A 13755-nucleotide genomic window follows, 5' to 3' on the forward strand; every position below is an offset into this window, starting at 1 on the left:
CCGGGCCCGGCCCGGCCCGGTCCCCGCCCCGCCCCGCAGTGCGCGGGGCCCCTCCGTGCCCCAGCGCCGCCCTGCAGTAGCCGCAGAGCCGGGCGGGCCGACAGCCCCGCGCCCGGAGCCTTGGGCTTGCCCTCCCGCACCGGGGAGGCGGCACCGCCCGGGCCCGGCACACCGAGGGCACGGGCATCGCCACCCAATCTCCATCAAACCCCAGCTCTTCCCAGCCCGTGTGCCGCTGGAACTGGGAGGAGGGCTCCGGCACAGCTGGCAGCCCCCACCCCAGCTGGCCGAGCCACCCTCACGGGTCAGGAGTGCCCGGCGCAGCCGCTGCAGAGACCCGAGGCACCGAGGGCGTTCAGGTGTATACGCCGCCTTTGCTTTCATCTGCCGTGCCTTTCGCAGCAGCTTTTGTTTTGTTAAAGAGCCGAGTGGCAAAGCCGGTCCAGGTTACCAAGCTGGTTACCCGGACACTGACAGCTGGTTAGGAAATACACACCGTTCCGCTTCTGCACCAGAGGCTGCATCACCACCCCGCATCCCACCCGCAGGCGGGTAACAGTGCTCAGTGACACACGGGTGCGTCACGACTGCTGAACTTCACGTACACAAGGGGAGAATTCATGAGCTTGGAGTACTTCTTTCAAGTCCTTTTTTAAAGGCTGTCTTTAATCTGCCACTTTAAGGATCACCACGTCCTGCTGCCCTCATTTTGTTTTGGTCTGTGAAGAGACTTTCAGAACACTAGGGATTTAAAAAAAAAAAAAAAAAAAAAAAAAAAAGAGGCATTTAACAAAAGAACAGGAACTAAAGGTAAACAGTCTGATTTACTTCGCTTGCTTTGCTTAGTTTACTTATGACTTGTAAAATGTAAATCCTTTAATCTTGTAGTCCAAATACATTGCCATTTTGGTTGCCTCCAAGGCACCATATTGCAACTTGGGCATAGGAAAGAACTCTGGGCGAGGGGAAGGGAAAATGTGAGAACCTCTACCTGATCTCCAGCTCAAGCAGCTTTGCTCACTGTTCTGCGTGTGTACGTATATGTATGTATTCACATTGTGGGAATCCTCAAATCCTAAGCAGTGGCGAGCAGACTGGTACCGTCAGAGCGCTGCGCACGCTGACCAGGCTGACTGAAGCCACGGGTATTACACAAGTGTGTAACACTGCACGTCGGAGGAGGCGAGAAGGATTTCGCTCATTTCCTTGGTGAGTCAGTCAGATGCTGTTGAGTCCAAACAGGTGTGGAACACGGAGGAAACAAATCCTCCTCCAGAAAGGTTCCCCTTTTCACAGACTCCTTGAACCCAAGAATTACAACTATTAATCGGTGATAGAAACTGCTGAGTGCTCACATTTTGTGACAGTCTCTTGAAGGGTGAAGTTTTGATGATCTGTACCAACTACCTGTCTTTGTATGAAACATGGATACGTTATTTATGAGAGAAAGGCCAACCCCCTTTGCTAGCCCTTTGATAAGGGTGATAGGAAAGGCTACCTGCAGGACCCTGCTTCTCCGTAAGCTTTCAGTTCCATTACTGAGATATCCTGCTTACAGGATACAGGGAGTGCCAACTACCAAAGCCGACCAGAGCTTCTTATCTCCACATGTTCGATTCTGGTTGAGTGAAGTTGTTCAAACTTTTAGTTTTGAAAGGTGGAAAAGCAAGAGGGGATGTCTACTCATATCAGGGGGGAAAAAAAAAAAAAGCATGGGGAACACTGAGCTGGCTCCAGCACTTCGCAATCTTTGGGGTGGGGTGATAACATGTTGCTGCCTCTACAGGGTGCTTCTATCTATAGCGGCTTGATGGTATGGATAGTAGGCGTTACAAGCCTGCTCTGCTGCTCAGCCTCATGACACACTGGGTTAATCGAGCAGATGGCCTTCCCACAATGATGTCACTTGAGAGGGAACCTGTCTGACTTTGCGGTGAAACGGGAGAGGGTGATGCCACCCCAGTGCCACATCCCAGCTCTGGACAGGACAGAGGTGGTGGTAGCTAAGACATCCTCCAGTGGGTCAGGAGAAGAGGTGTGGGCCCACTCACATCTCCCCCAGGCTAAGGACACAAGTGCTAAAGCTGAGGCCACCCTCTACTGAGACGAGTTGGACTGGTTCTGGTCAGTACAAAGAGGGATGATCTGACAACTTTAAAGAAAGGATAAACAAAGAGCACAGTACAAGGCTGCTTGAAGAAAATGATCCAAACAGTGAAAACAAGGCTAGGCAGTTGGGAAACAGCAGGAAAAAGATGTCTCATCAGGAAGTTCAAAAGAACTGAAACAGCAGCCAGCACACTCCACCCTAAGTTCATTCACTAAGCATGAGAATGGTATTGTGAACACATCCTAAAGAAATACCTGACTTTTTTCCAGCTGTAGAACGAATCACAGCGGATGATAGCATATCCATAGTATGAAACTGCGAGCAGACTATCACTTGCACATAAAGAATCCTCTGTTTCTGCGCTGACACAAGTGGTATCACACCACTTGTTTTGTCCTGCACATGCAACTCTTCCTAATACTGTATGTAACTACAGCTCAAAGCACACTCCTGGCAGCTGCAGTTCTCTGCAACTCTCCGTTAACACTTAATTCCACCATTCTGACCTAGAAACATCTTCAAACTGCATTTCACAGAACTACCCAACATGCTGCTAAAAAATACTAATGTATTTTTTGCCGTCTGCTTCAGCAACATGCCCAACGTTTTTCTTTCCCCACTTTTATTTACAACTCATCTCTGCTGTCCCTGCTATTCATCCACATATTCACATCGTTTCAGCTTCCTTTGAAATTGTTAGACCACTCCTCACTACCTTCCTGGACCAGGTAATCCCTCAGCTATTAGAGGGGTCTTCATAACTCACATTTTATGATCAACCGTGACTGCCACAGTAATGTCCATTCATTTCAGGCTATTCCACACAGAATTGCTTCCTTGAGAAGGAATTCATACAAAAGAGACACAGACCAGTAAATGAGTATCATGAAATTATCCTACAGTTTTTCTTTCCTTTTTACTCTACTATATTTTTCAGCAGCTGCTTAAAAATCGGTATTCAGTAATATAAACGCCTGATAATATTTAGCTCCTTGAGACACGGATATTTTACTTACTGGAAAAGTGCCACTGTAGGTCTAAAATACTTTAAAAATATTCACCAGTCTTTGCAGCACTTCCAGGAAAACACATACAATTCCTTTAGCCTCTCCTCCCTTTATGCAATTGTTTTCTCCTTTTCAGTCAGACAGATGGTAGGAAAGTTTTGCACTTGAAATTCATTAATTGTCTTTCCCGTGGGCATGCGATGATGTGCTCGTTGCATCATTTCTCCCGTCTGCATATTTTAAAAAAAGTTGGCTTACAAATTACATCTTGGGAAAGGTGAGAGCAGGAACTGGTATTTCCACTTTTGCTCCTGGTTACATGCTGTGGAAGTAATGTGTTTGAAACACAGATGTTAACACTGTCACTGTATAAACACATTTGTCCAAGCTACCGTGGATCCAGAATTATTGTACTGAGGCTATCGTAAGTAGCACCTGAAAAAGAAACAGATACATATTGTTAGGGAAGGGGATTCCTTATAACTTAAGGGGGCACTTAAAGGCAAACTCTCAATTAGTGCTGTCATGTTACATTAAAAGGAAGCACTAAATTAACTTATGTCTTCAAGTATTTTATTTTATAAGGTATTTTATTTAAAATTATACATTTAAATTATAGATTTATAAATTTTATACACTTTTCTTTACAGCCAAATAAGCTTTAATTTTTCATGAGACAGAAAACGGGCCAAACACTGTACTGAAATCAAGTATAATTCTTGCTCTGTGAAAGAGACGAGATAACCTAAACTCTCAATATAGGGAACAAGCGGTTACTGTGGGATTCTGTATGAGCACATTGACAGATAAAGAGCAGCAAGCCAACCTGGATAGTACAGATTCTATATCACACAGAAATGACAGTGATAAGTGAGAGAACACAGGTGGCTATAAAAAGACCTTGCAGTAACTGCATAAAGCATATTTTGGCAGTATTAATGAATACAGGAGGGAGATGGGTCAAGAGCCTCTTTGCCAAAATAAATTTTATCATACTCCAGTGTTGGACAGCAAGGAAAGGAGCTCCATGATCTCAGAAATATTTTTTTTTTTTTTTTTTAGCTTAATAATTTGTTTCATCCCAGATGAGGCATCTGTTTCTTCCCTCTCATATGTGGAAAGATAAACAGATGATCCAAAATGCAAGTGCTTTTTCACCAGCATTTTCTTCGAGTTATTTCAAATCTGCACAGTCAGAGGAGTTGTTCAGGATACCTCCCCTGTGATTCATTGCTAATCCACAGACACTTGGCAGGGTCATGAAATATTCCAATAGCCCAGAAACCTGAACGCTGCAGTAGCAGGGGAAAAAATAAGGGGGGCGGGGGGGGGAGGAGTAGAAACAAAGTTTCCTCCATCTTTAGGGATAAGATATATATGCAAACTACTTTGAAAATTTACAGATTGTTATAGCAGAAGAGTCAGCACATAAAGAAATTTTTTAAAATTGCTGAAATGCTGTGAAGATTTAGGGCTATAAACACCTAGGATGCATAAAGCCCTACTTCGAATACTCAGTAAAAGTCCTACTTAGAATACTTAGTACACATTTCACATTGGGCTAGAAAATGCTACTTCTTGTAACTCAGGTTTTGAAATACAACAGAAGTATCTCAAATATGGTAGTTTGTTGGTTGGGGTTTTTTTGGGGTGGTTTTCTTTTCCCTTCTTCTTAATTTTATTTTTAATTACAGCAAAGGCATTTTCAGAGCCTGGGGTAAGGGCTGAGGCAGAAGCAGAGACCTGGGATTACAGCATTACCACAAAGATGGAAAATAAAATACATAGGATGAATCATTAAATAAAAACATTCTTCTCTGTTGTTAGAAATCAATATAAAGGTATTTAGCCAGTAAAACTAAAATAAGTCTAGTGCATATGGTGAGCTTATGGAGGAGGAAAATGCTCGTGGGGGTCATACCCCACTGCATGAGTGTGGCGGTCCTGCCAAAGCCATGCATTCGGCAGGAGACAGGCGTGCTCCTTCGCTTCCTTCCTCCCACACCCCCAGTGCAGCATTTGCTTCCCTACAGGCTCACAAAAGGCACCGCGCCCTCTCCGGCCCCTGGCCTGACCCACGGCTCCGCTGCGCATGGCGGCTCCGCTGTGTATGGGCGCCTCGGAGGGAGAGGGACCACACATCTGGAGGGCTTCAGGGATGAGGGTTCCTGTCCAAGGATGGTGCACAAAGGAAAAGCAGCACGTACTCAGTCCAGCTGGATCCAAATGTGATGAAACTCCATGTCTGAAAGTCAGGTTGTTTCCTCATTGAAAAAAAAAATATCGCAATGGTAATGATTAAATTAATTCATTTCCAGCTTTGGTTCACTGTGATACCATTGCAGAATAACAGCCTCCTAACCCAGAACACCTGCATAGTCCTTGCTTTTGCCATTTCCCTAGACAAAAAAAAATAGAGCCCATTTCTTTGTCAAACACTTGTTAATGTATTATTTTGTCACAGAAATGAGAAGTTGTAGAGAGAAAGCATTTTTCACTATGCATGCATAACATTTCATTTGCATTAGAATGATTTTACCCTATTCATCTTATTAAAGACAGATTTTTTTTTCTTTGCTCATTATATATACCCATTTAAATCTCTACGTCTAAATATGAAGAAATAAATGAAAGCTGAAGTTGTGTATGTCATTTTACAATGGAGCTGATAAATTGTATGCTTGTGTGATTTGTTTGAGCTGGCTGTGTCTTCTGAACCATGATGCTAATTTCACATCTCGGTTATCGCAAGAATGCTAAATTAAGAGGAATTTTTTCATAATATTTTATCCCTAAAATATGCATTTATATGTATGGTAAAAATAATAAATCTAACAATTTGAAAAAAGGGATAGTTTCAAGTCAGCATCACCCACACAACTTGCATTTAACTCTTATTTAGCTTAGGAAGCACTTCAAGCAGAGACCTTAACGAAAGTATTCCTAACATTCAGCCTTATCCAACAGTTGGTTTAGTTTTGCCAAGTAATACATGACTTGGCTTTAATTCCTGAAATAATAAGAAACGAAGTCTACTAAAAAAACACACCTGAAATGAAGCATTTTTCCATCATTTGTGTATTTTAGATATTTCTATCAAGTTAGCTTGCTATGTTCTCCTCTAGGAATTTTCTAGCAACAAGATATAACAGCAAAAATCACTAAGAGGCTAGGAAGCAGGCTAAAAATCCAGTATGCTTCCTTTTGAGAAAGATATATACAGTGCTGCTATAATACCAGTAAAGATTTGTTATGGCATGTTACTGTAAGCACATTCTTCATCTTATGCAAATACGTTTGTCAGTACATATGCACAATGTAATATGATTTATTACAAAATCCTAACAGCATCATAACTCTGATATCTTGTGACAGTTGTTTGAATGACTGCAGAAAAAACCCTAGAAATTTGCTTAATGTTTCAGGCTCTATCTAAAATGCCGAGGGATAAGCAACAGCATATGAAAGATATTCTGGACTATGTGTGACCAGGGCCTGTGATACTGTACAACAAATATAGAAATAATTGGGGCTCCCAAATCTCACCTGTGCACAGGCTGTAGCTGATGAACAAAACACGACACAACTATTACATATAGTCCAAATAAATATATGGTAAAATGCTACTACACCCCTGTTTTTTTACGAAACTCCTGAATGAAAACTAGCCATTAAGGCCAACTGAAAAAAAAACAAATGTTAAACAGAATTCATGAGATTGTTAAGTCAACAAAAACCTGAAAAAAAAATACAGATAAAACATGTTTCAGAAGTAAAACATACGAAGTTCTTTGGTTTATTTGCCTGTCATTTCAATATTGCATTTATTTCAACCAAAATAACACAGAAAATACTTGGCAAGTAACCCCCTATTAAAAAGATTCTATCTAGAAGAGATGAAGTAACTTGTTACTGCATGACAGTTAATTCAAGCAATTACTGTGTGTACTGACACATGCACACAAACACGTAAAATGCACAAATATAGGACAGAGTTTAGGAAAAGTTTTCAAAATTAAGACTTCTGACTTGCAAAATATGTGATTTCCAGTTATAATTTATGAAAAAAACCCCTTGACCTTTTTCGTAATAGTAGGGTAAGATTACCTACCCTCAGTAAGAAGGCGTAACTTCTTAAATGAAGGCGTTTTTCACTAGATATGTACATACAAGCTTTATCAGAACTTAATGAATGCAACTCCATTAAGCATCTCAAACAATACTTTAAAAATGGATCAGGAAAAAAACCCCTAAATTTATACCAACATTTACAGGCTCTTAAAGTAGAGAAGACAGACTCTTTACCTGCTCCAAATGTAGATGCATCAAAATTCTTAAGATCACAGCTTCTAAAACAGGAGTAGAAGTACCAGTAAAGAACATCACTGTAAATTCTTCTGTTTCCACTAACAGAATATTTCTATGCGGCATCGTTATCTTCTAATGGGTCACACAGCTCAGCAAGGCACACTGGAAGTATCTAGTGCTAAATAGGTACTTACCTATCAGAAAAATCATTGATCAAGATGTACATCCTGAAATTACAGCCATTCATAAATATGTCATAGTTGACTATTGTCACAAACCAATTCAAGAATCTCCTAGAATTCACAGAAAAAACAAGAAAATATGAGATTTAGTTGAAATTGATAGCGAAGGATTAGTTTTAACAGGCTTTACAGACACTGCATAATCCCTTTGAAATCTAGAAAATGCACAAAATAACATAATCAGGTATTCCACAGGTTATTATCTAAAGTAATTGCAAGACTGTAACATCAAATACTGTGAAGGCCATGCGTGGCAAACAGACCTGTGCAGTGATTCTTCCATGGCTTAAATCCAGACATGCAACAAATAAATACAGGTACAATTAGTAACGGGATACTACTTATTCAGTTACATCACTTACTGCAGTATGATGATGGTTCCTTGCCAGCGAGCACACAGAAGCAAGGAATACTCTTAAATCCCGATCCGAAGGGTGTAGGTTGCGCTTGGGAAACGACGGAGTGTATCCTTGGGAAGGACAAACCTAGAACACTTGAGTGACGGGGAGACAGTCATCTGACCACCAGCTCCTAAGGCAGTGTGACAGCCAAAAGTTTAATGGGATCAGTTGAACATGCTGGACAGCTCGGGGTTAAGAAGATTCAGAATACAGTTAATGTTTTTCAGTGTTAGCATGTTTGGGTAAATAGTACACTAAAAAACCTCTTCAGTGTTACCTCTCATTGCAGATCTAGGTGTTGTATTTATTGCTCTTCATTGTACTTTGGACCTAAATATATTTACAGCACCATGAGAGAAATCAAAACCTGTTGATGAGGGATCACAGTCTCCACAGGACTGACCACAATTTCCACCAGCTTATCTTTAGTTTAAGGTGAGGACTGAAATCTTGGCCCCTTTGAAGTAAGTAGCAGAGATCCCACACACTAAGCAGGGCCAGGACACCATTGGAAGGAATTTCCTTCATTTCAGGTCTGGAGAGTTGAAGTTCTTTGATTACACAAAATGAGAAACAAAGAGTTTTAAATGATTTATTTGATTTCTCCACATGATCACAGTTATAGTTTTACATCGATAGGGTCTGTTACTACTTACAAACAGAATGCATATTAAAATGAAAGCACTCCTTTCTTCCCCATGTTACAAAAGGGGTCTCAAGCCTCCCCAGAACAGAAGCTTCTTGTAAGCATAATGGTTTTTTGAAGTCTTTTAACAGTCTGCATTCAGGACCTAATTCTAACAGTTTAATACAACTCAAAGCTGATTTAAGTTCCTAGCAGGAGATAGGCAACCTCAAAGTGACTGCAGACTTATAGTAATGCTAATTTACACACTATGTACAATTTAGAGAACTATCTATTCCCCCTACTGGTCCCATTTTCATCACCCCCTTTTCTCTTTTCCAAATTTAGTCTTGTTATTGGTTCCACTTTTCTTTTAAATATATACACAATAATCCATTTTGCAGGCAAGAAGTGCGATGGTATTTTACAACGGAACAGCAAAATGCATGCTTAACTGCAGAAAACACACAGCTTCATATGGAACAGCAAGTCAACATCTAGAGATTCATTGTTTAAATATCTGCTGACTGTCTTTCAGCTCATTTTATCAAGAAACAAGAGGCTTCTGCTGCATGCAGTACATGATGGGAAAATCATTCTACACTGTATGTTAGACTTGGTTTTTTTAGCAATACAAGACGCACATTATATTAGGATGAACTTTGTTTTTTGTTTTTACATTGTTTTACATTTCATTCTTAACTTAAAAAAATAAAACCCCCAAAATATATTTCATTGTTGTCCCAGAAAAGATTTTTGTTGCCACACCTTCATTCATTACGTTGCCCTTTCATTTTTTCAAACCAGCATTACTACTTCGCCACATCATTAATGGGAAAAGAGAAACATGGTCACTCTGTGTAGCTCTGTACCAGTTTTTAATTGGCAATGACATTTGAGAAAAAAACCCTCTCAATTTTACTCCTGCAAGCAGAAAAAAATAATTTCCTTAACCACACGCAATGGTGAAGTGCTATCATTTTCCTACTCTAGGCATGATCCACACTGCTCCAAGCAATCGTTAGTCAAGGACGGAGTCAGAGAGGTTATACTACAACCCTAAACAAGCAGCAAAGTTCTTAAGACTTATGCTGACACCGGGACACATTTGTTTGTTTAAAGTACATACAAACACAGTCTAAAAAAATAAAAATAAAAATAATCAAGTCCACTGTTTCTCCTCATTGACTTGAAATAATAGTTTACAAATGCTGTGCTCTTCTATGACCAGTTTTGGTTTTTAAACTAGCCTCAAAATGATCTGTAATTTTACACGTGAGACTTAATGCACCTAGAGGGTTAGCACAAACTCTTTCCCCATGTGTACATGAAATCATGTGTAAATGGCTTTTTGCACGCACATTTGTGACATCTCCTGAGTATCCGATTACACATGGAAAAATCAGTGGTCAAGCATTAAAATGTGGCTTACTGTGTAAGTTTTGAATATTTATATGTAACTCTAATTTAAATGAATGAAAGGGGTTTTTAAACATAGAGCAAATGAAGATCTGGGAGATTTGACATCTTCATTGTTAATTAACACTGCTAGAGTCAGATTCTCCTCTCCACTGCTACTGCATATTCTGCATTTATTCCATACACAGGCAATTCTACTTACATTACAACTCTGCATCTGAAACAAGCACAGACTCTGTCACTCGGTGAAGAGGAGCATTCTTACCTCTGTTTAATTAAGAGATGCAGTTTCTGAAAGATGTTTGTACCCCAATGTTTCTTTATCTTTTCTGGAACAACCTATAAATTACAGTTAGACTCTACTATTGGTACAGATGTATGAAGAAAAGTCTACATATTGAAATATGTTATCACTTTACTTCAACTAATATCAACAGTAACACTGATATATTTTGCAAATATACAATATGTAGAGTGTAGCCTCACACTAATAACATTAGATGACATGCAGACAGTTCTACTTTCCCTTATAAGAACAGTATATATTTTTTTAAACTGCAAGGAACAGAGCCTCAGGGGACCCGTATGAGCCCTCTTAAGGTGAGCTGCAGAATTTAGAATAGTATGAGTGATACTTAGGAAAAAAAAAAAGAAGTAATTACTTGTTTTCTTTTCTTTTCATGAAGATAATTTAGAGGAGAAGAAGCAGAAGGGGAAAACATATTGCACGTGTCAAACAAACATGGACAGCTTTAAACAAAAGGCTAAACTCTAGATTGCTGTATTTGCTCTCTGTGGAGGTTAACAAAGTGCTCAGTTTGCAGTTTTGCTGGTATTGTGATATCAATGGTATGAAAGGGAAAAAATACTCGTCCTCTCCCCCCCCCCCCCCCCCCCCCCCAATATCAGAGATGCTATGAGCAAGCCAATATGAAAAGTCACTCCCTTGTTCTCATGTCCTCCTTATTTCTGACAATTTTATTACTGTCACATAGAAAATCGACCAGTGGCTGTTACTATTATTATTACTTTTACCCATCTCATACTGGAACTTTTTGCTCATCCTCTTCAAGGTTTGCTTTTAGGCTGGTACAGTTTTGCAGTTGTGATTCCTTTGTCTCTACTGTTTAGGTGTAAAGTCCTTGCAGTGGCTCAAAATGCTGAAACTACAAAGTACGCGCCATGTATAACTTTGTACAGGATTTTGGGATAAAAACTGTATATAAATTTGCAAATGGTTTGATTACAACACATAAGCAACAACAGCACAGCCTATTTTTATGTGATGTCTTGCAACTAACTGGACTATGGAAGTGAGGGTTTGAGCATAAACTCAGCCTGCTGAGTGCTGGGTACTTTCAAACTAACAAATGTGATGAGTAGAAATGGTGAAGCCACTTTGTTGCTAGCACATGGCTACATGGAATTACGTATCTTTTTAATCTCTATATAAAAACCCTATACTAAATTCTTAAACAAACCTTCAAGTTTTAGAGCACTTCCACCTGGAAACGCTCTGACTAGAATTCAGCTTCATTAGGGGTAAAAATGAGAAATTATGGTAAACAGGAAACAAAGTAGCTGAGAAATGGAAGTTTGCCATTTTCATGTTCGAGATGAATGTTTTTGCAGTGTGTACATGCACCTGTCGTAACCCTTCATGCGTGTTCATTAAATTGTATGCATACAAAAGAAACGTGGATCATGTAAATTCACAGTTATCACAGCCTTTAAAGTGTCCAAGAATTTGTGTGACCAATGCTTGAAGATGACCACCGGTAACTGGTCATCCTACATTGCTATGGTGTAATTACTGCATCTTAACAAGTTTGCTTACCTGAAATAGCAGAGCAGTTATAATACTGATTACATATGATATTATTGTGTTAATAAAATAAGGATTTATACAAAGCAGTATTTGACTACAACATTTAAATGCTATGTTACTTGGCACATTTAGTAATGATTGCTTAGAAATCTTAGCAAGTCCGGAGGACTTTTAATGAAAACACTGAAATGTCTGAAAATTGTTTCTAACGTGTAATGTTGGTCTACTCTTTCATATGCTATTCATCTATTATACTGTCCTATCAAGTAAGTGGAATTCCTTGTAAAGTCTATATTGCTAGTTTTGTGGACTGAAAAAAATTCTTCCCAAGCACAAATGTTAACTATACAGTATATATATATTTGTATGTATATATTTATATTATATAAAGTTTACTTACGTACTTTCATCAACCATATCAGGTCTACATTTTTTTTTTGCCCATTGATAATAAAAGAGCAAGAATGCAACACTTGGTTCTGTATCACTTTTTTCCTTTTTTCCATAGACTTAAGTTTTTATTATGCATGTAAAATTGTCAAGGGATTTGGTGTAAAAGGTAGCTTTACTCATATTCAGCAAGCAGCATGTTTTCAAGGCAGTTTGAAAATAAGAACTAACCAGATGGTAAACGTGTATCAAGTAGCTAAGTAAAACAAGTATCGGTTGCGCTAACTTGAATTATTTTATTTAGTAACAGCAAGCCTTTAAGCTCACACAACTCAAACTGTGTAGGTAAAAACTGGCAATATTATTTGTTGCTTCCTGTAAGTGCCTTTGTAACCTTGTTTAAAACTATAGTTATGAGGAGGGTCAGTATGTTCTAGACTATTGTGCTGATGCCACTGTGTTTGGGCTTAGTGCTGGCTGAAGTGGAGGGAGGCAGAGGCGGTCCGTGGTGGTGCTGAGCGTGTTGGGGATGCGCAGAGTGCCCTGGATGCGGAGGGGGCAGCGGCGGATGAGGAGAGTGGGTGTGCTGTGCATGGGGGTGCTGCAGGTAAGGAGTATGCTGGGAGTGCGCCGCATGCTGCGCATGGGGCACATGTTGGTGATACTGGTGGGTGTGCTGGATATGCTGGGGAGGGTGATAGTGGTGGTGGTGGTGGTATGGGGGTGGGTTCTGCTGCATGTGGCAGTACTGCGAATGGTGGGAGTGCACTTGTGCCTGCGCCTGCCCCTCAGCTGGCCCTGCGTGATGCATGGCAGAAGGATGCTGTGAGTGTTGCTGATGTGGGATTACTGGAGGGTGCGGAGGTTGCTGTGATGAGCCAGATGGTGGATGGCCTTGGGAAGGTGGCTTTCCCCTTTTACTACCAAATAAGGAACCTAGGAGTGAGGAGGAGTTAGGCATAGTCTGGTGAGGGCGAGATGGACACTCTCGGGTTGATGTAGCTCTTCGGCGCATGTGAGGACTGCTAATGATGGACCCCTAAAAAGAAATTAATAGAAATAAAAATTAAAAAAAATCTTAAAATGTTTAAAAGAAAAACTTCACACTGACCCACAAACTCCTCCTTCAGTGTTCACATGGGTGGACTATGTTAAAGAGTTCTAGGAAAAATTTTTATTTCCACCTTCTCTGTGTTGCCCATGAGGCATTCATGCCCTTCTTGGGGTATTTGAAGCATTAAATGTTTTTCTCTCAGTACTTTAATATTGAAAGTTATGACTTTAAATAAGAAAATGTTACAGAAGAGTAACATGACATAAGACCTAGGAGTGTGTTTTAAAAGGAAAAATACATTTTAAAATACTGTAAAAAATACCATACTTGCTTTTTTACAACAAAAAATAAACTACATTAAATTCAACCTA

At 40.0% G+C, this 13755-nt stretch overlaps 1 protein-coding gene across 15 annotated transcripts in view; it reads right to left on the reverse strand.

Annotated features, from left to right (window-relative positions):
• Window positions 1-8646: 8646 nt before the first annotated feature.
• IQSEC1 (IQ motif and Sec7 domain ArfGEF 1) overlaps window positions 8647-13755 on the reverse strand; it is a 348634-nt gene continuing 343525 nt past the window's right edge. For 14 of the 15 annotated variants that reach the window (XM_055710354.1, XM_055710353.1, XM_055710352.1 and 11 more), the window contains one exon: window positions 8647-13369. In XM_055710354.1, the coding sequence (XP_055566329.1) occupies window positions 12764-13369 (606 nt within the window). In that variant the 3' untranslated portion in view covers window positions 8647-12763. The remainder of the gene's footprint in view (window positions 13370-13755) is intronic. The other variant, XM_055710360.1, reaches the window with a different exon arrangement.

The sequence above is a fragment of the Falco cherrug genome, chromosome 4, assembly GCF_023634085.1.
Source record: "Falco cherrug isolate bFalChe1 chromosome 4, bFalChe1.pri, whole genome shotgun sequence".
Lineage (NCBI taxonomy): Eukaryota > Metazoa > Chordata > Aves > Falconiformes > Falconidae > Falco > Falco cherrug.